At 38.0% G+C, this 23,709-nt stretch overlaps 3 protein-coding genes across 4 annotated transcripts in view; 2 read left to right on the top strand and 1 right to left on the bottom strand.

Annotated features, from left to right (window-relative positions):
* Positions 1–11,268: 11,268 nt before the first annotated feature.
* Positions 11,269–17,513, top strand: zdhhc15b (zinc finger DHHC-type palmitoyltransferase 15b). Its single transcript, XM_041989534.1, has 11 exons — positions 11,269–11,423; positions 11,813–11,839; positions 11,957–12,051; positions 12,143–12,263; positions 12,554–12,623; positions 12,952–12,984; positions 13,072–13,192; positions 13,352–13,484; positions 13,661–13,787; positions 14,041–14,159; positions 15,548–17,513. Exons 1-11 carry the CDS (start codon positions 11,306–11,308, stop codon positions 15,589–15,591), a joined length of 1,008 nt encoding a protein of 335 aa, XP_041845468.1. The 5' UTR covers positions 11,269–11,305; the 3' UTR covers positions 15,592–17,513.
* On the bottom strand, positions 17,397–22,723 carry uprt (uracil phosphoribosyltransferase (FUR1) homolog (S. cerevisiae)). 2 transcript variants are annotated; one of them, XM_041989536.1, is made up of 8 exons: positions 22,614–22,723; positions 21,635–21,862; positions 21,149–21,191; positions 20,998–21,067; positions 20,800–20,862; positions 19,784–19,945; positions 19,029–19,127; positions 17,493–17,835 (listed from the first exon to the last, which is right to left on the bottom strand). In XM_041989536.1, exons 2-8 carry the CDS (start codon positions 21,859–21,861, stop codon positions 17,729–17,731), a joined length of 771 nt encoding a protein of 256 aa, XP_041845470.1. In that variant the 5' UTR covers position 21,862; positions 22,614–22,723; the 3' UTR covers positions 17,493–17,728. The 2 variants fall into 2 exon arrangements, with proteins under 2 accessions (XP_041845469.1, XP_041845470.1); XM_041989535.1 differs by lacking the exon at positions 22,614–22,723 and having other exon boundaries at positions 17,397–17,835; positions 21,635–22,181.
* abcb7 (ATP-binding cassette, sub-family B (MDR/TAP), member 7) overlaps positions 22,170–23,709 on the top strand; it is a 28,252-nt gene continuing 26,712 nt past the window's right edge. Inside the window, exon 1 of the mRNA XM_041989533.1 lies at positions 22,170–22,359. Coding sequence (XP_041845467.1) covers positions 22,210–22,359 — 150 coding nt within the window. The 5' untranslated portion in view covers positions 22,170–22,209. The remainder of the gene's footprint in view (positions 22,360–23,709) is intronic.

Here is a 23,709-nt window from a genome sequence, read left to right on the forward strand (position 1 = left end):
AAACATCTGTGAATGGTGGCTCCAGCTGATGACTCTGCAGCTGACCCAATGGGCACCGTTGGAGGTGCGGTAGATAGACATGCCAAGCAGGAGCAACGCCACCTGTATGGTATCCATAGAACCACGTGGAGTTCTCCCCATCAATCATCAAAGATCAGCCTATGTCCCAGATACTTAATTGAGATTTGCTTTCACATCATTTGAGGAAACAAAAAGTCACACAAAGTCGTTGGATGGCCTATTTTTGCTTAAGACATTTATTGAGTAAGATGATCACAATATGAGTAGTATCCATGATGAGAGCTGTTCAAATTCTCACTGCTTAGGTAAGAATTCAGTGTTTCAGCTTCCTTTATCATCTCCTTTAGCTTTAAAAACCGTGCATCATCTTTTATTAAAGAAAAGAAGTAACTGTGTCCAAGAGTTACCTGCTACAGTGCAACTGCTGTTTGATTTGGTTTATCTAGTCATAAATATCCTTTATAATTATAAGTATAATAAATTTTATGATATATATTTACAGCTATGACACACTCACACTCCTGTCAATAAACATTTATGACAGGGTAGGGGTGAGATAAGCTTGGGTGTAAAATTTTTTGTTGAGCGGAAAACAGCTACGATGTAAGTCATGCATCATGACCGCTATGTATTGTTTTGAATCCTTGCATACGCTGAACAATATTTAATGGATTATGCTACGTTGTAACATGGAAAATATACAAAGAAGCTACATCGTAGTGTACATCATCAGTTATCTCTCATGTTTAGTTGGGTTGTGCAGCTGTACACACAATGTATCTGTCCTGATGCACATAAACTGTGCTGTTTTTTTTTTTTTTTGTTTGTTTGTTTGTTTTTGTATCAGTTATGTATTTCAGAGTGAAAGGTTTTATTTGTGTGTCCAGCAGATTTGGTGTCTTTTGCAAAGAGTTTGTGATTTTGCATGTGGTACGCCAGAAAAGGGTACTTTTTTAGTATATGGTGTAATGTTTTTCTAAGCTAATCCAGCAATAGCTGAAAGTAGAAATAAAAAGTGAATGAAAAAAAGTTTTATTTTAAAATAACGTTAGTTTAGAAAGTACTGCATCCAAATGGAAACTAACCCAGAGCTCCTGTTTGACACTCACAATTTTTCACCACCAAACCCCTCAGAACCCCAAATGCACCTGTTAAATATTGTTGTCAATAGTAGAATCAAAATACTCACACCCTTTTAATCTATGAGGCTGTTTTCATGTCCACAAGGGAAATCCAATCACTAAATTAAAGTTTGTCCCAGTTCCACAAACTTCTGTGAGACTTTGCTGGTGTAAGATGTGGTAGCATTTCACCTTCTTTCCAAGTGTGAATGTAAACATACATTTGGAATGGGTGCCATCAATCTAGAGCCAGTACCTAGTTTGTTCCTTACTGGGCTACTGTATAAAATGCCAGTTCAACATAACAGTGAGGCAGAGGGCAACCCACAAAGTTTTCAAAATACAAATTGCCCAGTTACAGTCAATGAAAATGAAATTCTTACTCAGGTTGCATTGATTCATCAACTTATTTTTATGTTTATTGCAGCTGTCTTATACAAGACCTAATAGTAATTTATTTATATTGGCAGTGTGGCTTCAAGAATGGTAGCTTATGTTTTACTTTTATTTACACTTAAGTGTCTCAGGTATAGGATTGACAACTAGTTTTGCAAAGACATTCATGGCACACAGAATGTCTTAATGGCTTGGTTATTTATAAGGTTTAGTTCACAGCATTACTTATTAGCATTTATCTCAAGCACTGCTTTACCCAGAATAAAAATGCACATCTTTATACATTTCAGTCATCTAACAGGGTTGCAACCTTGGCTGAAAGCTCAGTCTATTTTCTCCATCTTTCTTTCTGTCAAACATTTAAATTTGCCTGAGTGCACTTTTTTTTAAGAGGGGGATGCCCAAAATACATTCTACAATATGCAACTTGAGTTGGTGTAAATTTTTATCCTCATAACTGCACTGCATGAATCCTCATGAGGTGCTATTGCAGAAACTGACAGCAAATTTCTTTGCAATATGAGTAGCAACTTGCAAGACACATGGTTTATGTATCAATTCTATTTTTAAAAGCAATGTCAGCAAATGAAGTGTTCGTGTTGGCACAGGCAGTGATTTAAAATGGCAAACGTGTCCTGATTGTGCACGTTTCTGTCTGTCTGTCTGTCTGTCTGTCTGTCTGCACTTCAAAGGCATATATGTATCAGATACAGCGAACTGGTCCAGGTTTCTTGGGGGTGCAGACAAGGTCAACAACATGTGCTATGACTACTTACCAGCCCCCTGCGGCTCCAGACTGCATCTGTTACATTCCTCACAAAAAGGAGCAAAACACGGTCACCCTGTTTGTTTTGGTAACCTAAAGCATGAAACATATTAGCCTCTACATTGAGAGGCCTTAAAATGCAAAGATTAGGATTACTTAATGTCGTTTACAACTCAGAAAATGTGGCACCTTTGGCTGCCTTCTCTCGTGTAGCTCGGAGCTCTGACTGCACTGCTAAACCAATAAATCCCTTTCCACCCCCATATGCTTTCGATTTGCTCCATGTACCTGGATCTTTCTTTGTGAACACCCCCACATTCATGCATCCTCTTAATCTTCTTTTACCTATGCTTTGTTTACCCTCCTGTCTGCTCTTCACTCTCATTACTTCCCAGTCATCTTTTTCCCCATCTTTCTCTCCCTCCCACATTCATATCTCTCTTCTGTTCCTTCCACTCTTGAGCTCTGCATCTCTGCTGCTGTGTGTTAAATTGCTGCATGGAAACAGATTCCCATAAGTACCTGCTCAGGAATCTTGTACACAATGATAACTCCAGACCCTTTCCATGCAAACCTGGGAAAACTGTCATCCCCAACTCAAATTTTCAGCAAGGAAAGGGAAAAACAATCTATTTAAAATGTAAATTACTAATGTAAACGGGTTCACCCCTTTACTCAAGGCATTTATCTGAATATTTATGAGCAAGTAAACTTGGAGCATTCATTTGTGTGTGGTTCAAAACGGGGTGCTCATGAATACTTGTTCACTGCTATTACAGGAGACAGATGAGCTGTTGTCACCCAGATTTTCTTTATGCTACATTACTGCTCTGTCAGTTCTCAGTTCGCTGCATGATCAAGCTCTGATAGAGTCGTGCACATCTGGAACTAGACTGCTAATAGCTGAGTTATTCTTTTCGTCATCTTGCAGCCAGGCCTTTAGGTAAGTGTGGACTCTGCAACATGGCAGGTGAAAAATGAGATTTTTTTAATTACTGACAACCTTGATTCTTGATTAATTCTTGATTAATGCTTTTCATACAGTGGCCAAAAAGTTTGTTTACACTCAAATAGTTCCATATAATTTATCCTGAAAGCAACAGTGAATGATAGAGGTAATTCTGTATGTGTATATAGGCAGAGCAGTGTTTATTCATAAGGATGAGTGACAGATACCACTGGTGGAAGAAGACTGGTTTGGTCCCAAGTGAACCTGACATATGTTTACGTCAACAAGACTGGATAATCAGAACCCAATGAGGCTTTCCACCATCTACCTCAGTCTATTCCCTCCTGGACCATCAATGACTAATCTGTTTTCTGAGGCAGCATGGAAAAAAAAATAATGGTTATTTATTCTGGTTAATTGCTGTTATGTGCTGCCACTGCTTGCTCCGAATTTGATAGCAGATGCAAAACATTCAGAGAGTTGTAATCTATTCTTCTGTGCAGGTAGTATAGTGTTCCAGCCCATTTTAAAGAAAATTTTCACTGGTATAAAACAGCAAATCACAAAGAAAATCTGGAAGCTTTCTAAAATGCAATATCTAAAATATAATTTGATACTATGCTTAATTTTTTCATTCAACAGACACAAGGATATAATTTCCTGGAATTTGATGCTAGCAGCACACTCCAGGAGAGTTGGAAGATGAGCAAGGAGAGAACATTTTATAGAATGTGCAAGTTACACTGCTCTGCTTGCTTTTACAATCATAGGATTCATTGTTAAAAGGTTAGGGTGTCAAGGTTGGGTATAAAAGCAATATATCTAAAAGTGATAAAGAAATATATCTGGCAAAAAAGAAAGGAAAAAAACAAACAAACAAAAAAAAAACAACAAAACACCAAAGCTTTACTTTTTCCAAGTCTATTCAAACAAGGTTGGGTCATGGCTTACAACTATATGCCAAACTCTGTAAGAGAAAGATACTTTTAAAACTTAGAAAACATGATCAGTACAAAATTACAAATAATTGTCTTTCAACCTCTAAATTATGCAACACTGTGAAAAAATTCAAGGAAACTAGGAAAATCTTAGTGCTTAAACCACTGCTGGAAGTGCTTTATGTTGATTTTTACCCTTTCAAATGGCAGATTTAAATTTTTGTTGTATTTTAGGGAAGTGCATTTTTTTTAGTGTAACATTTTCTCCCCAGTGTCATCATTTGATATATTGCCACTAGTATTTATTATTATTTTTAGGCAAACAGGGTTGTATATTGTGCTTGTGATTAATAGGAAGAGTCCTCTGCCACAGATACAGTCAGTGTCTTCAGGGAGACTGGAGGCAGATATACAATACAAAAACAAACAGCATCTAAACTTTAGACATAATAGATTTCCCAGCTGCCCTCTGTGTCTAGTGCAGCACTGTTTTCTCTCTGTTTGTATCTTACTTGTGGCACTTAACAACCACGTCCCCTACACTCATCCAAATATCACACATTGATACAATCAATTGTATTAATGGAAAGTCAACCAAGGGTGATGAAAGGAAGGCCTAAGGAAGATGATTCCCTTTTGTTCTCACGCTGTTTGAGAAAAAGAGGATATTTCCAGATCAGATTTTCCATAAGTCATTTCCAGTGGCAACGAGGTAGTTAAGTTTAGACAGAGACCGGCAGTATTTCAGCTTTCAAAAAGGCTCTTGACAGTGACAAAGCTGCTACAATTTCCCTTTGATGTTTTCCTCTAAATATTATCATGGGGTTTTACATAATGTGTTACTTTATCACTTGGCAAAGTGCAGCTCATCAGTTTGATGACAAGTGCAGAACCTTAACAATGATACTGATGAAATACATTTTCAACTTAAATCCTGATGGCATCAGAGCAAAGAAAAGAGCTCCATGGACGTCTTCAAGGAAACACAGAAATTGCCTATGAGTGTCTGACATTATAATTCCTTTATTAAAAATGCACACAGTCCTCCTATGTGGCGTGGCCACTGAAATTTCCATGATTGTTGAAGACACAAACACATCTCCACCCTTGAGCGGATTTATTTTCACACATGTTGGGTGAGGTGTCTGCAATTCTTCCCTGGCCTGTCATTGTTTATTCTGCTGCTAAGTGTGAATATTAGCAGAAAAATAGCCCTTTTAAGGGCTTCCCCTGCTCCACTGAGTGCTGTTTGCTGATGTCACGGCAACTCAACTGCTTTCCAGACGTCTGTAGTCCGCTGTGTCCATCGGTGGAGTGAGAACCAGACCTTGAGAATCTGCAGTCGTCCTCGGAGTCAGAACATGTGGCTGAATGACGTGAAAATACAGAAATGGGATGCATTATGCTTCATAATTACAACCTGACTTACTCATACATGCATAATGCATCAAAATAAGACATGTCTCCCTGCTGTGCATTGGTGTTAATAGGTTGAATTTAGAATGGATTTAGTCTCATTCTGTGTTGTGTTAAACTAAATTGCAAATGACTTGTGCGACCATGTTCTGTGAAGTCATTGCTGTGCTTTCTTGTAAAGGTCTGCTTATTTAATTACTCCTGTGCTCATGTCTGATTTTTGCACACATACCTTTTGTCTAAATGTGGGCAACTCAAAACAGCAGCACTTTGATCACCTGGACACACACCAATGACAATACACTAAGATGAATGCAGACTTTCCAATATGTGCTCCCTGTTGACTTCAAACGGATGCACACATGATGAATTCCCTGTCCAGACGCTGAAGCATGCAGAGAATGAAATGGAAATCCTATCAAACTCAATACTGCATCATCTTGTGGTGTTGCAGAAAAACAGAGACAGACATAAAGTCTACAAACACACAAAACAAACAATACCACTATTCCTCTTCTTTTCCTGTTGTGCAGACACACACTCGCACTCGCACACCTCCCATATTCATCACCGTCCCAAGTGCTTAGCATCATCAGCATTCTCTGAATCAGCCGTGGCTGCAGAGCTCAACTGCATGACATGGGGTCTCAGGGGTCAAATGAAATGTACACTCTAAGTGCCACTTGATCTTCAAGGCATAACGGTGAGGAGCAACTTAAGAGTAAACTCGTATGACACTGTACTACGTCTGCCATTGTCCACCTCTCGCCAGTTAATAAACCTGCATGGTGGTTCATTGTAAACCAGGGTCCCTTTGCACTCTTTTGCAGCCACGCATGACTTCTTCCCAAACGGGCTCTTCTCCAGCCCCTACTGTCTGTTTATGTAGACTACCACCAGGGCGGCAAGGAATGCACTTCCAACAAGATCTGCTCACACAAATCTCCAAGACTAGGAGTTTGCCTCAACCTGTAGATGTGAGCTGTTTGTGTTTTACTTCTACATAGGGGTAAATGTTTTGATTAAAAGGCCGTTACTATTTTGCTAGTCACAATGACTTTGTAGTGGAGGGGTTTGCTGCGGTGCTGATGGATGGATGGCCGCTCCCTGCCTCCAGTGAGCGGTTGAATGAGAGAGGACCTGTCATCACCCGGCTGCCGACACCATTGCCTGAAGAGAGGGAAAGGCGGGGCGGTGGAGGAAAGAGAGGGATGGGAGGGGGGGGGGGGACTGGATGGAGAGCCAGCTAAGGACAATGTGTTGAAGTGGGAGAAGATATAGACCTTAAAAAAGAGAGGGGAGAACATGTGTGAGGGAAGAGAGGTTAGTGTTGGGTGCAGCTCACCTCACACCCATCTCCCAAAAGGCTCTAAGAGAGGGAAAGAGTCTACATTACGTAAAAGGGGAAGGCAGGTGTTACTGCTTGTGCACAGCCTGCAAGTCCACGGTTAAATGCTCCAGTAATCCTGAGGTCCCATAACATGATGAAAAGTTTCAAAGCATTCAGTAATGGGGAGACAGTTACACTGGTAGTTACGCATTGTGTCCGTCGGCCATGTCAGAAGATGACGGCAGGCTATAAATCCTGAGAACAAAAGGAGTAAACAGCATTTCTCTGAAGAGGCTGAGGATATGGGTTTATTAAAGATGATAGTCATACATTTTTAAACACAGATCATGACATGACAATGGTGGCATAAGCTATCTTTTTTTTATTTAGTGTTGAAAAGATGACTGCAAGCCAAAAAAATCTATGTTTTTACAAGTTTGTATAATTTTAATCCCTGTTGTTCACACACTCATCTTTAGATTCAAACCTCAAACTTGCTGACCAGGATGTCTACATTCATACTGAACTAAAGAGCATGAAGAGCAATGAGTGAGGTGTGTTGTAAGTCACAAACTGAATTATTGCATCTGTGGCTGGAAGCTAAAGTCTATGATTTTAAAATAGTCTCACAGTGCCTCCAATTGGTTACTAGTGAAAATTACATGATGTGTTTGTTTTATTTTCTTTCTATTAAATGCCTAAATTCATGTCAGAAATTGGACACATTTATTTTCATGTCTCCTGTGTCTTTTAAAGTCTTGTGACAAGCAATCAATACCACAAAATGCCAAAAGAAATTGAACATAGCAGTATATTTGGCTGCAGATAGACTGTTCAATTATGCTCCCACTATTGAAAATTTAACTGTATGCTCTGTTGACCATGAATATATATGCAACTCTGTTTTCAGGTGATTGCTGGAATCTGCCTGGGAATTTCAATCAGGGAAAGGAGGATCACCTGCAGAAGTAAAATAAAGAAGATGTCTGCAAATTTCAAGCAAAGCAAGACATCTGTCACCATTCAGAGTGAGGAGCTGGAAGCAAGCCACTCCTGTGTTCATCAGTAATGATGACAAATAATAACACAGTGGTACTCTGCAAGAGAAATTATATAAAACTGTTTTCTGAACACAACTAGCACTGATTTTACAGAGAAATTTGCATCAACACAAGAGAAGCAAACAAGTGAACTAAGCTGTCATCAGGCTGAATATGACACCCTGAAGACATACTCCTTTTTACCTACTCTGTGAGGAACTGATCCATTAAACACCTACAACTTTCAGCTTATACCTAGTAGGTGAGACAGGAAGATGCTTTCTAAACAAGAGGCCTCGTACTGTGACAACCAGGGGGAGCTGGAGCAGCTTGTACAAACTAAACTAAACTGTGGATTTCATCACAGTAAATGATCATCGCAGATATTTTTTTACATATCGCTGCTGTTGGGTAAAAACCTCCTATCAAAAACTGTCATTTTTCAAAAAATGAAAAGAACTATGGTTTTGTAATAACTGGACATAATGTCATCAAACTTGGTATTGTGTTTTACATCATATATCTTTGGTTAAATATTTGTAAAACAACAGACAGACATAAAGGGTGACCAACAGTACAGATTTATGAAGGAAAACAAAAATCACGAATTTTGGACATAGGAGGTTTTTGCCCGACAGCAACAATAAAATGATTGTGGAAAAGAAAAAAATTCTGAATTATTCTCTAATTATTCATAAAAAGCATTTCCCCTGTAAATGCCAGGTCACATGTTAGGAGCAGAATATATGTTTGTAATTAATTATGTCATTTGGAAGCAGATGGATAACATGACTAAATATGAAAAATAAAAACTGGCGTTTACCACTCTGAAAAACTACATTTTACAAAAGTTTCAATAATTAGGAATATTATTTCTCAGCATTATTTAAAGAGTTTCTCAATTTCCATATATGTGACACATGGTGCCTTTTAAAGATTCAGAGGACTCACAGAAATATCTGCTTCATTTGAATCAAAATGGAGTGGTCACAGTCTTCAAGGCCTTGGGCAGCACTGCATTAGAAACTATCATGATTCTGCCGTGGAAATCACAAGATGTTCATTAATATTTTTGAAGACCATCATGAATAATGTAAGTTGAAACTTAAAATTTAAACCATGCTGAGAAAACAAAACTATAAATGGCATTGTGAGGACGGAGCAGTGAAAGGACAGTGAGGCAGAGGTTAAAGTTAATAAAAGGTTTTTATGTAACCCAAAAAGAATCAAATTCAACGTTTACAAAAATTAACAAGAAAATGGAGCTATAAAAGAGGTCAAAGTAACCAAACTCTACTCAAAATAGCTAGTGACAAAACAAGACTATAACTCAGGGGACCCCAAGTCTGATCCTCGAGAACTACTATCCTGCAACTTTTAGATGGATCCCTTCTTCAACACACCTGAATTTAATGTCTAAATTCCTTCATCTGCGTGTCATTCAGCTGCACAGAAGCCTGATAATACTGGAAAAGGGTTGCATCTAAAAATTGCAGGGTAGTGGTTCGCGAAGACAGGACTTGGGCTCCCCTGCTCTAACTCAACAAACTGACCTAACAAAATAGGTCAGTTTGTGTTACTCCATAGTTGAATTGTGCCATACAAATAAACTTGGCTGGCCTTATTTTGGAATAGTGTTGTCATTATGTAAATATACTAACTCCAAACCAATATAATAATTTTGTGATGCTTTGTAAATTAAATACTATATTGAAAGAAAACAAAAATAAGTGTAGTGTTATGTATAACACGGTATTTTGTGAATTTGATGTTTTTATGTAGGTTACCACACTTGTGTGTCTTTAGATGCAGCCATTACAGGTGTAAAGAAAACAAGAAATGAGATAAAGGAACAATCCATCGGTGCATATAGTGGGTATTTATGATGTTATGGGAGTGGATAAGTTCTCATCCCACGATAACCTTAATGTTAAATAACAGTTTTGATGCTATAAATGCTGCATTGTTTACAGCAGGGCAAAGCCAAACTGTGTTTAGCACATTTTACAAAAGCATGTCTCTGTAGAGACTCAAGGTGAAGACATGGCTGATCATGCACTGTGTACATTTTAATGAAATGGAATAAAAAACAAACACAAAACTGTGAAAACATGTACCATCCATAGCATTGTAATTCTGTTCCAATTTCACCTTGAAAATAAGGTCCTAGTGTTCCTTCTTTCTCAGTTCAGTCTTAGTTTATTAGACATTAATTCAACATGCAGCATGAAGGCCTCCAGGTTATTATGCACTAAAAAGACAAGATTTATACACTGAAAGTCAGCCCAGAATTTTTATACTAATTAGAAGCAGCCTAAAATGATGTAATTCACTGAGTATGATTAAGTGAAGTGGGTAATAGTCTTTATGTTAAAAACTAATTAATTGCAACGCTATTCAGAGCTTAATCCCTGAAACATAACTTACATAGCTTTGATTTTGGGAAGAAACAATTAGGCGATTTCTTGATTGTGGCCTACAGGCGTGCAGCCTGCACACACTGTGAGAAGAGAAAGAGAGAGAGAGAGAGAGAGAGAGAAAGAGAGAGAGAGAGAGAGAGAGAGAGAGAGAAACTGCTCTTATGTATCTGACGAATGAACCACACAAAGTAGTTAATTAACAACTTCCTTGGGATATGTCCAGCGGGGTTTGCATGCCAATCTTCCTTCAATCTCCACTCCAAAAAAAAAAAAAAAAAAAAAAAAAAAAAAAAGAGAGAGTGAGAGAGAGAGAGAGAGAGAAATATAGAAAATTTTACTCGGGCTTCCTGTAGTTCCAAATCTGTCCAATTTTCTATATGCGGGTGTATGGCATACAAAGAAATGCTAATTAAAGAAATATGACCGCTTCTGGTAAATACTGCCTGATGGCACCATCACACAGAGAGGTGACTGCATACTGAATGACCTTTGTACTTATACTTTATTATTACAAATGGACTTCCTTCACAGGTGTTACTAACACTCAACTTCTTGATATCATTCTAGTGACTAGACTTTGAAATTAAACCAACTAAATGATTAAATTAATTTTTACTATATAGCTGTCAAACACACATATTTAATTAGTGAGCAGTGTGTAAATAAAGCTTTGATTTGCTTCGTTTTGGTTGGCTAATAAAACACAAGTTATTTTCTGTCAATAAATTCCTTTAATATATTTTATATCAATAATAACTAAATAAATCGCTGACGCCTAAAGTAATGGTTATACGTACCCAGATACTGATCTACTAGCTTCAGTGAAATGAATCGCTGCCCGACGGTACTGATTGATAAGCCGCAGGAATAGTAGTCGAGCGCAGATCAGTGCGGATGTTTGATGGAATATGGCTCTCTCCAGAGGTTTGAGATGCTGTCAAAGGGTTTTCTCCTGGATTCCTGTTCTTATTATAACTGCCGTTGTGTTGTGGTCATATTATGCCTACGTCTTTGAGTTGTGTCTTTGTAAGTATGATAGATTTATTTTTGTTTTTTACCGTTTTCTCAGAAACACCACAGATTACCGCACAGCATTGTTGACAAAATAGCGTTATTGATCGGGCTCGAGCTAGCAAAGTAGGCGGAAGTAGCTGCCGGTTTGAGCTTTTATTTGGCTAACGTACCATAAATACAACGTTTGTGTAATTTAATATAATTTTTAATTAAGTTTTTATTTGTTTGCCTCCAAGACGACAGCACTAACTCTGATTTCATTCAAAAACGATTATTTTGTTGTTTTTAGCTAATTATAAATCTCGCTAGTTTGGTTAGCCTGGAATTATTTCTCTAAGTATCATTGCTGGCTTTTTAATTTAGCTTGTGTTTTAATGGCTTTAATATTATTGTTTTGGCAGTTACACTGACCAGTACTTTGGAAAAAGGTAAGCTACTCCGTACGTTAATGCTGTAGGTCCAGTGCATTGTCAAAGTATAGATTTATAGATGTATAGATGCCAAGGTGCTTTTGTATCTTATTGTGGATGGTTTTGTGATTACAGTGGCTTATCTACTGGTATTTCATGCCTGCTTTGTGATGTTCTCTTGGACCTACTGGAAGTCCATATTTAGTCCTCCTGCTACGCCATGCAAAAAGGTATCCTGAAAAGTACCTGATGACTGTGTACACTAAATTTGTGATCTGTAATAATACTAATAAATTAAGCAACTGGTGATTTTTGGTTTAGTTTCAGCTGTCATACTCAGATAAGCAACGTTATGAGATGGAAGAGAGGCCAGATGCCCAGAAGCAAATCCTGGTTGAGATTGCAAAGAAGCTACCCATTTTCACTCGATCTCAATCTGGAGGTAAGTTTTTTTGGTCAGATAATCAAACATATCACAACCACTGGGGTACATAGCCAGGTGCTTTTGCTTCCACCCATCATCTCACACATAATCTGTGTTTGTTGAAAGAAAGTAGGTGAGGGCAATTTGCTCTGTGCACTCTCCTGAGCATCCCCATCTAGAGTAATCGGCCAGTGTATCGCTTTCATTAGTGCTGATTGCTAAGAGTAAGTTCTAGGCTGCAGGAAATATATGAAGGGGATGCTCAGCTCAAATGTCACCCATTCACCTAGCCATCCTCTTGTCTCCAGCTATCAGGTTCTGTGACCGCTGCCAGGTACTGAAGCCTGACCGCTGTCACCACTGCTCCGTTTGTGAAACGTAAGCCTTTCTTTCCTCCCCAATATGTTCATCTAGCCGGAGTGCCCAAGGCAAGGAGATATTTGCTGGCCAGGGATGGACTGTTGTGATAATTAGAGAATGTTGGTTTGTTGGCATCCTATCTCATGTGAAATATGATCCTAATGGTCAATCAGTGCAGTTCTTTGGAAAAAAGAGAAACCAGATAGCTGAATTCATGTGTAAAAGTAATAAGAAAAGTTTAACTTAAATTTATATTTTTACTTTGTGAGAAATGGTATTCAGTTATTGTGTTCTTTGTTGCCGTATGCTCAGAATCATGTAGTAAAATCAATGGTTTTCCTTAAAGGTGTGTCTTGAAGATGGATCATCACTGTCCCTGGTATGTTATAGCTTATTAACGTTTTTAATGTTAGAATGCATCAGTGTGTTGTCTGTGCTCTGACATCAGCATGTGTTTTTCTTACAGGGTGAACAACTGTGTTGGGTTTTCCAACTACAAGTTTTTTCTTCTTTTTCTTGCATACTCTATGTTGTACTGCATATTTATTGCAGCAACTGTATTTAAGTATTTCCTCAAGTTCTGGGTGGTGAGTGCCATTGTTCCTTTATATCATTCAAACATCTGTAAATGTAGTCATATTGCATGTTTGCACTGATATTAGTGAAGTTATAGGTTATAACTTTTTTTTCTTTTACTCAACCTACCACTTTTCTTACTTCATTAGTTCTGTTGTTTTCTTTCTCAGGGCGACTTACCAAATGGGCCTGCAAAGTTTCATGTGCTCTTCCTTATGTTTGTGGCAATCATGTTCTTTGTCAGCCTCATGTTCCTCTTTGGCTACCACTGTTGGTTAGTGGCCAAGAACAGATCCACTTTAGGTATGAGTTTACATATTGGCTGGAAAACTCTTAAGATGCACTTTATGAAGCTTCTCCTCTTTATTGTCATAAATCTAATGTTTGATTTGTCTTTCACAACTAAACTTATGAAAGCGGACGTGGTGAAACATGGCACTGAAACACACTGTGACCCACAGTTTCTTTTCTTTTTCCAGAGGCCTTCTCAGGTCCAGTTTTTGTTGGTGGACCAGACAGAAATGGGTTTAATGTCAGCATACGCAAAAACCTGGAGCAGGTGTTTGGAAAGGATAGGAAGCTATGGCTCATTCCTATCTTCACAAGGTGAGATTGCTGACAAGAGACAGAAATGGAGACATAAGTGAGGTTTCCATTAGAACTCTGTACCAAGTCAAAATACAAGGGTGTGTGGACAGGTAGTTGATGGGTATTAAGAAGCTGATTGCAGGATACGAAGTGGTTTTAAATGTACCAGCATTGAAACTAAAGATCAAAATGTTGCACTGGGAACTGGAATCTGGTAACAGTCTTGAATCTTTAACTAACCTTCATTTCCTTTTGTACCTTCTTGTGTCAGCCAGGGGAACGGCCACTACTTCCCCTTAAAGAGTCACAACTCTGAGTCTCGTAACCCCTTATTAGCTAATGAGGACATGTGGGATGAGTCAGATGATGAGTCTGAAGAAGGAAGCTTGGGTGAGTTGGCTTACATTTGTCATGTTTGTTCTGCAAAATTTGAAGAGTTGAAATTTTCATAAAGAAACTGGATATCTTGACTTAAAAAAAAAAACTCAGATTTTTGTCTTTTTATCCAGTGAATGCTCCTGCTGATGAATTGAGTCAAAATTTCTCTGTAGAATAGACTTTAGAGCCAAATCCTCATAAATATATTATAGTGTCACAACCATTTCCTTCAGGAGTGGTTTAATCTTTACTGATTTCTTAAAATCTTCATGCTGCTGTGTATATGTCTTATGAGTAATCCGTGCACGCTTTTTTTTTTCTCCTCTGAAAGATTTAGGTAAATTCCGATTTTAATCACATGGTCTAATACCTTAGTTATCACTGCCTTGACAAAAAAAAGTCCCCTTTAGCTTTGACTACGGTACGTTATCTGTGACATATTTCTGATAAGTTCATACAAAGTCGCAACATTAATTTTCATCCAGAGTTGCATTAAGTTTTTTTTACCATGATCTTGTGTTGAAGATCGGTGTACTTAGTTTTCTCCAACACATTCCTAACTTTCTCAGTGGGGGTAAAAGTCTTGATTTTTATGGTCACCAATTCATGTGTGAAAATTATGTCTTGTTCCCCACTCTCTCACAACTTCAGTCAGATGAATCATGGAATTGTCATCTTGACAGTTTCCCATGTTTTCGAGGGAGGGGTGTGATCTAGTAATGGAAAAATCTAGTCATTATTTTCAGCCAGTCATCTGACCTCATTTAGTGAGCACATAACATTGCTGATTCGGACCAGTGGAAGCAACCCCAGATCATAATGCTACCCCCGAAAGACTCTTACCTATTTGTTTAGTTAAAACCAGGTCATGATTCATGTTTTTGGGCCAGGCAATGCATTTTATCAAGCTTAGGCTGTAGTTCTATGAAAACAATTTGCTAAAGTACACTTTCTAATGCATCAACACATACAGCTAATCTAGATACAACCTCAGACCCTAAATTATTCATGACTCAGTTATCCAAACATTGAAGGTTAAATATCAAAACAAAATATAAGACAGGTTAATATCTAATGGAAAGTTACCTAATTCTACATTGCATATGCAGTTAGGACACACTTGTAAGTTTTGATTAAAAAAAACTTAGTTACTCTTACAGTGTTATTTGCGTCAGTAGCCCCAGCCTGCAGGTACGCACGATATTTGTTCAAATCTAATGATCTGGAGGTGTCAGTCTCATCTAAAATATCTGCTGTTGTGTTTGGATTTCCACCACAATATTCTGCTACCACCTGGTGCTCATATAGAACACATAAACTTTGAGCTCCATCAGTAAAATCAAAACCATTGAAAATAGTATGATTTTTGCACACTGAAATGGTATTTTCTTTTGTTCCAGTTGCAGACGTCGACCCCTCTGTCACCATAGAGATGGAGGAATAATTTACACTGATACAGAGGATGTAGACTTGTAACACACACTGGACCATGGAGGTACCTGCATTCCAAATCATGTGCATGTTGGGACACATTGAAAGGGGCCAAGTGAGTGGATTACAACCTGAATTTGGATGATCTTTGCCAATCTTCCCCTGATGTTTTTCATAATGATGAACAAAGGAACTCACTGGATAACCAGTGGCAGTGTTACTTCTCCTGCACAGATGGATAGACAACTGCCTCAGTTTTATTTGGAGAAATTTTGTGAAGTATTACCTCACACACACACACAAAGTTTATTTTAAAATGGGTCATATCATGGTTGAGGGCATCAGCCTCTGTGGGGTTGTTTGTAATGTTGCTGGTGGAGTGGGAAGCTTCTGTCTGGTACTTTGCTTTTCAGCATGCCTCTGTTTCAGAGGTGGGTTGAGTTTACAGTTTGCACCTCAGGGCTTTGTCTTTGCTGGGTAGGTATTGAAACTGAGCCTACACCATGAAAGCTTCAGAGCTCTCTTGTGGTGACTCGGTTGTCTTGGTGGGTTTTCATTGTATTAACATAAGAGCTTACTTTTTTTTTTTTTTCTCCACATTGAACCCAAGTATATCAGAACATGTTACTTGACCTGCGCCTTACTTACTTACATATTCCTCTTTGTTGAGGGTCAGTTTTTTTTCCCTAAGAATGTATCCTATTTATCATCCTGTCTGTGTGTACACAGTGCCAACACTTTGAGCACAAATTTATGCAAGAATATATCATACTTCTGATTTTATAGAGTATTTTAGCATCTCTGTTGCAGTTTGTCATGTACCTACCTGATAAAACAAGAGACAGTAACCAGAAAAACTAACCCAGCAGTTTGCAGCTCAAAGTCACAGCATTTAACATGAGTATCATGGCAAACTTGATTTTTCAGCAAAGTAATATCCTGAATTTACTGTATATCATTACTCAATGTTGTTGGATACTTTGCTGATTAAAAGAAAAATGCAGTTATCAGTTTGAGTATTAAGTCTGAGAAATGCTTATTAGACGTATTATGACTGTTTATACATTTTTTTGTCACATCAGCAAATCATAGTAAGCTAACACTCTAGTGTGGTTTTAGGGGAATAAAGTGAAGTGAAAACAGCTTTTATCGTACGTACAGACCCATACATGGGAGAGGACATTTACTCTTTTATTTCCTTATTTTATCTTTTTAAACAGTTATAAATGTACGTATTTATAGCAGCTGATCCTCATCCACTGGCTGGTAAAGGACTGATCTTCAGCAATGTAATTCTTTAATTTTTTTAAAATGTGTGTTTATGTATTAAATTTTTTTATTACCACGGAAACAGATTTTCATCATTGAGACTGTTTAAGGACTTGTACGTTTAGTCAGTTATAAGTTATTAATTCCATTTACTTCTGACTGAAAGGTTAGCCCTTCACTCAACCTCAACAGTTCTATCTGGACACCTTAATTTGCTTCAACACTGCTTGTGTCTGAGGAAAAACTCCTTTAATTAAAACAGTTTTTTTTCTGAGATGTTTTAAAGTGTGTACACAATGTATGTTGAATGTTTCAAAGAGTCTTGTGTATTTATTGATATAATCATCGTTTTTTTCCTCATGTATATTGAGTTGATCTGCTGCAGACAGTCTCTGTATATTTTGCTCCCTCCTGTGACACTAAATGTTCTTTTCTCAAGCTATAGCTTACATGCAGTTCCAGACAAGTTCAGAATCAAGTACAAAAGTCGTATTGCACAGTCCTTTTTGAACCATCTTTGGAGTAATTGACCACCTCCATTTTTTCCCCTTTTTTTTTTACCAAAAATACTGACACACTTTGATTTGTTGTTTTGTCTGTAAACAAATATAAATTCTTTATTGATCCATCAGTTGTTGTAACATGCAAAATAAAATTATCCATGTCTAACTCTGCAGTTTCTGTTCTACAACATGAGCATACACAGCAGAAAAGCGATAAATATAAACAATCACATTAATAATTTTGACAGTTTAGGAAATTTGTTAAGTAGCAGTATTTGGCACAACAAGGAGAACATGAAATACAAGACAAAGTATACAAAAAAAAAAACCATATACCCAAAGCATTTTGCTGATCATGTTCCTCAGGTTGTCCTCGGTTTAGTCTGTGCCAAAATACCTTTGTCCAAAATGCGTTGGAGCCACTGGATGAACCTCTGTTGTCAAGATAGTGATATCTGGAAACTCCTGGATGATAGATTTTGCTCCTGGAAGAGGTAAACATTATATTTACAAAAGGTATCAAAATATCAAAATTCATTATTGAGGTTGACATTAAAAAGTAGCTACTGACCATTTTATTTCTTTTAAAATAAGTGCTTAAAAACAAGTAAATACCCACTTATCGAAGTTGTTTGTTGTGAGTCAGGCTACAACTAAGACTTGACAAATAGAGAAAACTTATCACAGGGGCGTTTGTGTTTCAGGCAGGTTGAGTAGGCAATGCTGAGTTAAACTGAAGCAGCAAGTGGTGGCTTAATTTATACTGAGCTAAAACAAAATGTCTATTACTCATTTAGTTTCCACTTTTAGCAACGATTTATTTCTGTCAAACCCTGACAGAAACTCATCTCTCTTTCTCTCTGTTCCACAATGCCCCCGTTAACTTCTACTTTGCATCTCATGAGTTTTTAACATGGCTGAAACGACTACGTAGTGAAATCAAACCAAACGTTGTAGCTCACTTAAACTGAGGGCAGCTGCAGACTCATCACCACTTGCAAGTAAGGATAGAAATAAAGGCAACAGGCAGAAGATATGATATAATGAAATTATGAACATTCAGTGCAATGTAAGACTAAAGTGCCCTCTAGGAAATATTGAAGGCATTACATATTAGAACAAAACAGCTAGAAATAGCAGCCGAGGGCGTCACCGAGGGACAATGTAATGAGTGAGAGGTTAAGGCACATATAGATGTAGCATACACCCTAAGCAACAAGTCCCTGTTTTGATTCATGGCATATTGACCCTTTTGTTTCATCCCATTTCCTTCTTCTGTTTCTGCCTATTTCCTGTCTCCTCATCACTGCTACTCCAAAATAAATGCAACATAATTAGCAAATAATCTTCAGAAAATGTCATGTGAAAAAAGAGATTAACCCACTTTAAACCAATGATGCACTTTATAGCAACATGCCTTTAAGACTTAAATATATCTTGTGTTTAAGTTACAATTTTAACGTAGCAGCATTAAGAGAGGAAAGGTCATGAAGTCTGAATAACTGAGGTGTGCATATCCATATTAAATGTCATGGGAATCTGGTCAGTTAATGGGGGGAAACTGGTCCACAGATTGTCAACTAACTCCCAATATTAAATTTAAACAGGAGATGAAACTGGGGATTGTGCGATCTGATGCATAAACCAAAGGACTGAATATGAGCTATGGCTTTTATACCATGAGGTGTGGAGAACAGGCTGAGAAGTATAATATGTCTGGGCTGGACTCCATGCTCTATCAGCACCCTCACCGCTTCAATTACAGTGTTCCCTGTACCTGCAGAGACAGGAAATGTAAGGTTAGACGTGTTTCACCTCATTGTTACACACCTGCCACTTTATTTAGAGAAATAATGATAACATATTCATCTAAATCTTGCTGAGTCATGTTCACAACAGAGTGAGTTTGTATAACAATTATATTCTATTTTTCTAATTAAAATACATCACCAGAAGTGCTGAGATGAGATCTGAGTGACCAGCTTGTGAGTCTTGGCAGGCTTTAATTTCTCTAGTTCGCATGCATCAATTAAACCAAATATGTTCCATCACTCTGACATTATAAAATGTACTTTCAGCCAAGCTTGGTCATCATCGCATTTTTCTGAGAGGATACTGCTTTGTGACATTGGGAAAACGGGACTATTAAGATACTATTTTTGCTGGCCCTCATTATGCTATTCAGCAGCCTGGTGGCTATAGCCTAGGCAGTGTATAATTTCGCCCAAGAGAGCTATAATTATCAGAGCAGTGTGAATGGGCCTGTATGATGTGGAAATGCAGACTTGGTGTTGAAGGTCAATTCAAGTGAGATTACTCGGAATGAATAAATACATAAAACTGTTTTTCCAAACACAGAATCAGATATCTCTTGACATTTAAGTGCAGCACCAAGTGGTAAACTGGAGTCAACAGAAACTCACTGTAACTTACTTAGTATGGGGTACATGAGCAGCACTTTTCTTCTGTACACATCAGGGGGGAACTTAGCATAGTAGACCTTTGCTTTCTGTGTCTCCTCATCGCTTTGGATGAGGATCTTTCCGATGCGGATAGAGCGGCAGCAATCCCTGAGACCTTGCTCCATAGCCTCACCTGTGTGAGGACACATGGAGAACAACTTGGATTGAAAGGTTGTCCATATTTGTACATACAGTATATGCTTTGAGTTGGTGTTTCTCATCAGTAGTGATTTAACTACAATCCTTCTGAAATATACATTTTTCTCAAGTAAAAGTAAAATGTTAGTATGAAAAAAATTAATCTGGACAGCAAAATACTTTTACTTGATGAACGCCAACTAACCAAAATGTAAAGATGTTTCATGTATAGAGAACAAGGTGAGGAGATATTTAGATTTGTGTTACATGCTTATGTAATGCATGAGCATTACATAAGCAGCATCCTGTAAGAATCAAATGTGTTTAACAGGCCTACATTTTTCTGTTTCTTACAAGTGTCACTGTTACAAAATGATAATATAGTTTTATGTAAGAATATAATAGCAGAAAAGGATAAAGAATAGTCACGGTCCTCTTTGTGTGTCCTGCTGAATATAACTTTATTTCTATATCAAATTCCTCATCTGAGTGTATTTATTTGGTATTCAGCTGAAAGATAAAACTCACTGACCATAGCCTAACCTAATCCAGGGATCACCAGCTCTTGAGCCAGTGACCTGCAGATTTTCAATGTTTCCCTGCTGCAACACACGTGAATAAAATAATTGGTCATTAAGAGGCTTGTGCAGAACTTGAAAACAAGCTGCTGGAGAACCATTTAATTTGAACCAGGTGTATTGCAGCAGTGAAACATTGAAAAACTGCAGGGCATTGGCCAAAGAAGCCTGGAGTTGGAGATTCCTGACCAAGTGAATACGTGTAGATCCTTATTAAGCCTTATTAAATGCCCTTAAAAAAGCAAAGACTAACTTGGCAGGTGTAACTTACCACTCCTCATAATGCTAACCCCACAGTTGCCTCTTTCAAATTTAACACCATCATACTTGTACCCTGAAGAAAAACAAGAAGCAGAAACAATCACAAACACATCTGCTCAGAACAAGCCCACTAAGGGAACCCAGCATATACACTGATCAGATGTCTTTTTCAAACTCTGATCATTAACATGAATAAAGAGACTCTTGCCTGTTGGAGTGGTCACGGTGCACTCCGAGTAGGGAAGCTGATTCAAGCCTTCTTCAACTACTAGTCGGATCTTTTTTTGGAAAAAGAAAAATCAATATTCTATAAATGTGTACATATATGATTATAGTATGCAGCAATATTGTTATCTTACCAATCGGTCTGCGCAGAAAACAAAATCTCCTCTGCTGGTTGTCCTGAAAATAAAACAATCTAGGTTACTGATTGATACTCAGTCCAATAAAATTTCTCCTAAAGTAACTTTAATCATCTTATTTCCCTATACTGACAATATTACTTATAGCATACAGAGCATCTTACATCAGCTTCAATGGCGCTGAAAGCAGTGAGTTCAGCATTAAACTCAAGACTGTATTAGTGTTGTTACTGAAAACGTACAAACTTTTCAAATGAGACAACTTATTTCTAAAATGGCAAATTGTCCTTAAAATAAATGATAATTTCCTGTTCCACTGCTAAATATTCAGTCGTTTTTTTGGCAGCAAATAAATTTACTGATAATTTTTCTGTTTTATAGGCCACACTAATGTTAGATAGGTTTTATCTTGAACTAGAGGTACTGAGTCACAAATAATGTGCCATCTCTTTCTCTGGTCAATGTGGAAAATTGGGGACTCACTTGTCTCTGATTATTGTCTGTAATTCACGGATCTGGTCGTTCAGAGGAAGCAGTTTAAGTTGAGATCCCAGGTTATCTTGGTTGACAGCTTGTGCGGAGACATCACTTGATTCAGAGTTGGTCAATACTGCGGGCACACTGCTGCTGCTGTTTGCAAACCGTACTTGCTTCATTGGGTGTTCCTGGCCACTGCTGACATTGTTCAGCTGCTGGTTGTGGCATGGCATCCTGAGTACGAGATGAAAAGGTTTCTGTGCTAAAGCCAGTTAGCTTTTCAACTCCGACCGCTACACTTAACTAACCCACTGTCTGACAACGGAGACAACGTGCTCTTCTTTTGGCTTCAACACTTTCTTTTACGATTTACGCAGTTATTGTACAGACAACATCCATTACGACCAAGTTAACAAAAATCTGTATCCACGCTCCGTTACAGACAGTTTAAGAGCTGTTATTTCCCAAAACGTGGCTTTCAACTGGGCTGTCTCCTTGCTAGCGCTTACGCTCTAACCGTTAATGAAGGCCGGAAATTACGTAGCCGGCGTGTTGACTAACCGCCTTCCTTCCTAGTCAACATGGCGCCGATGTTGGTACCACTAAAATGCGGCTTACACTTTCAAAGACGAAAATTAGCACTACTCATTCGGCAAACAAGCTCATATCACTTTTGGAATAAAAGTCGCATTGAAGATGGAAAGAACCATATACGCCAAAGTACATACTTGGTGAGTGACAAGGCGGCTGGTCAAAGGGGACACGGTGTTTTTGGACGGGCAGTCACCACGCAAGGACAGCAATAAAAGTGCTTCTAACTAAGTTTTTTAGAGGCAAACTTAATAACATTGTTTGGTCGGCCTTTCTGGAGATTTTGAAAGCCCGTTTTCCGTCATGCAGAAATGTTGTTAATTAATCAATCGTCTGAAGTTTTCGCTTAACTCTACGACCAGCTAGTTGGCTAATTTAACATCAATTGAGTTACTTGTGTCAATAGTCGTGTCACACCATTGACTATCTCGTCGAATGGTTACGAAAATGGTACACTGTTTTTTTAGTTAAGCCACAAGTCTAGAGAAGGGTTGTTGCTCAAGATAACGCGTTTTCATAAAAGCAGTGGGTATGCAATGGGTGGTGAGCTGGATCTTAGTCACGTGTCTTCAGTGCAGAATGACAAGTTAGATAAGACATGACTGTCCCACCCTGGATAACAAACTTTCCTGCTGGTGTTTATATGATGTCAAAGGATTAACCGATTATGTTATCCATTCACTGCTCAGCTAAATTCGGTCGTCACATTATCACATTCAGTTTCGAAATTACTCCTACCCTTTCACTTTTACAATATTAAGTTGCTGACCTATAACAACGGCTCTTAAATGAATGTTTCCCCTAACGCAGTGCCCTGATATGAAAGGCCAAATTAGTTTAATAAAAGATATTAAAGATAAAACAAACATAAAACATATTTTTGCTATTTGTCTCAGTATTAGATACACCTGTAGCATTCTGCCACAAGCTTTGCACATCTGTATATGTATATATATATATGTGTGTGTGTGTGTGTATATATATATATATATATATATATATATATATATATGAAAGTATGTATTTATTTTGGTTATTTAGTTTATTTATTATTTTCCCCCTCAAGCTTAGCCAAGGATGGTTGTGAACATCCATTTTAAGGGCTCTCCATAACTACTCTTGCTAGTTTCAGACAGGGTCGGTCAGGGTCATTGCCCCTAAGCTGGACCAGCATTGTCTTGGATGTGTGCTGCTGGTCGTTGCCCTTTAGGAACATGAACATTTTTAGCACTGAGGTGGTATTTTCATAAAAGATATCAACACGCCTTAGTTAGTATTCCGTCAATCCTTACCAACCTTCCTAATTATGTTGTCAGATAATAAAATACATAAACACTATACGTTATGCTGCAGCGGCCACCATGACGTTTCCTACTTAAAACTGACTGATTGTTTTGTTTTTTGCAAACTTCAAGTTGGCTTCCATATCTTTCATTTTTACGCTGAGCCCAGGCTACTAGAGTACTGTCACAAAGCTAAACTGAAACAGT

The sequence above is a fragment of the Melanotaenia boesemani genome, chromosome 7 (genome assembly GCF_017639745.1).
Source record: "Melanotaenia boesemani isolate fMelBoe1 chromosome 7, fMelBoe1.pri, whole genome shotgun sequence".
Taxonomy (NCBI): Eukaryota; Metazoa; Chordata; class Actinopteri; order Atheriniformes; family Melanotaeniidae; genus Melanotaenia; species Melanotaenia boesemani.

Bases quoted from the DNA above. Each gene is read 5' to 3' on its own strand.
- zdhhc15b (XM_041989534.1), top strand. From the start codon at position 11,306: ATGGCTCTCTCCAGAGGTTTGAGATGCTGTCAAAGGGTTTTCTCCTGG. The intron at 13,193-13,351 runs GTGAGTGCCATT...TTTCTTTCTCAG, and splicing joins ATTTCCTCAAGTTCTGGGTG to GGCGACTTACCAAATGGGCC. The intron at 13,788-14,040 runs GTGAGATTGCTG...TTCTTGTGTCAG, and splicing joins CTCATTCCTATCTTCACAAG to CCAGGGGAACGGCCACTACT.
- uprt (XM_041989535.1), bottom strand. From the start codon at position 21,861: ATGCCATGCCACAACCAGCAGCTGAACAATGTCAGCAGTGGCCAGGAA. The intron at 21,068-21,148 runs GTAAGATAACAA...TTCCAAAAAAAG, and splicing joins TTTTCTGCGCAGACCGATTG to ATCCGACTAGTAGTTGAAGA. The intron at 17,836-19,028 runs GTATAAAAGCCA...TACCTCTTCCAG, and splicing joins CCTGTTCTCCACACCTCATG to GAGCAAAATCTATCATCCAG.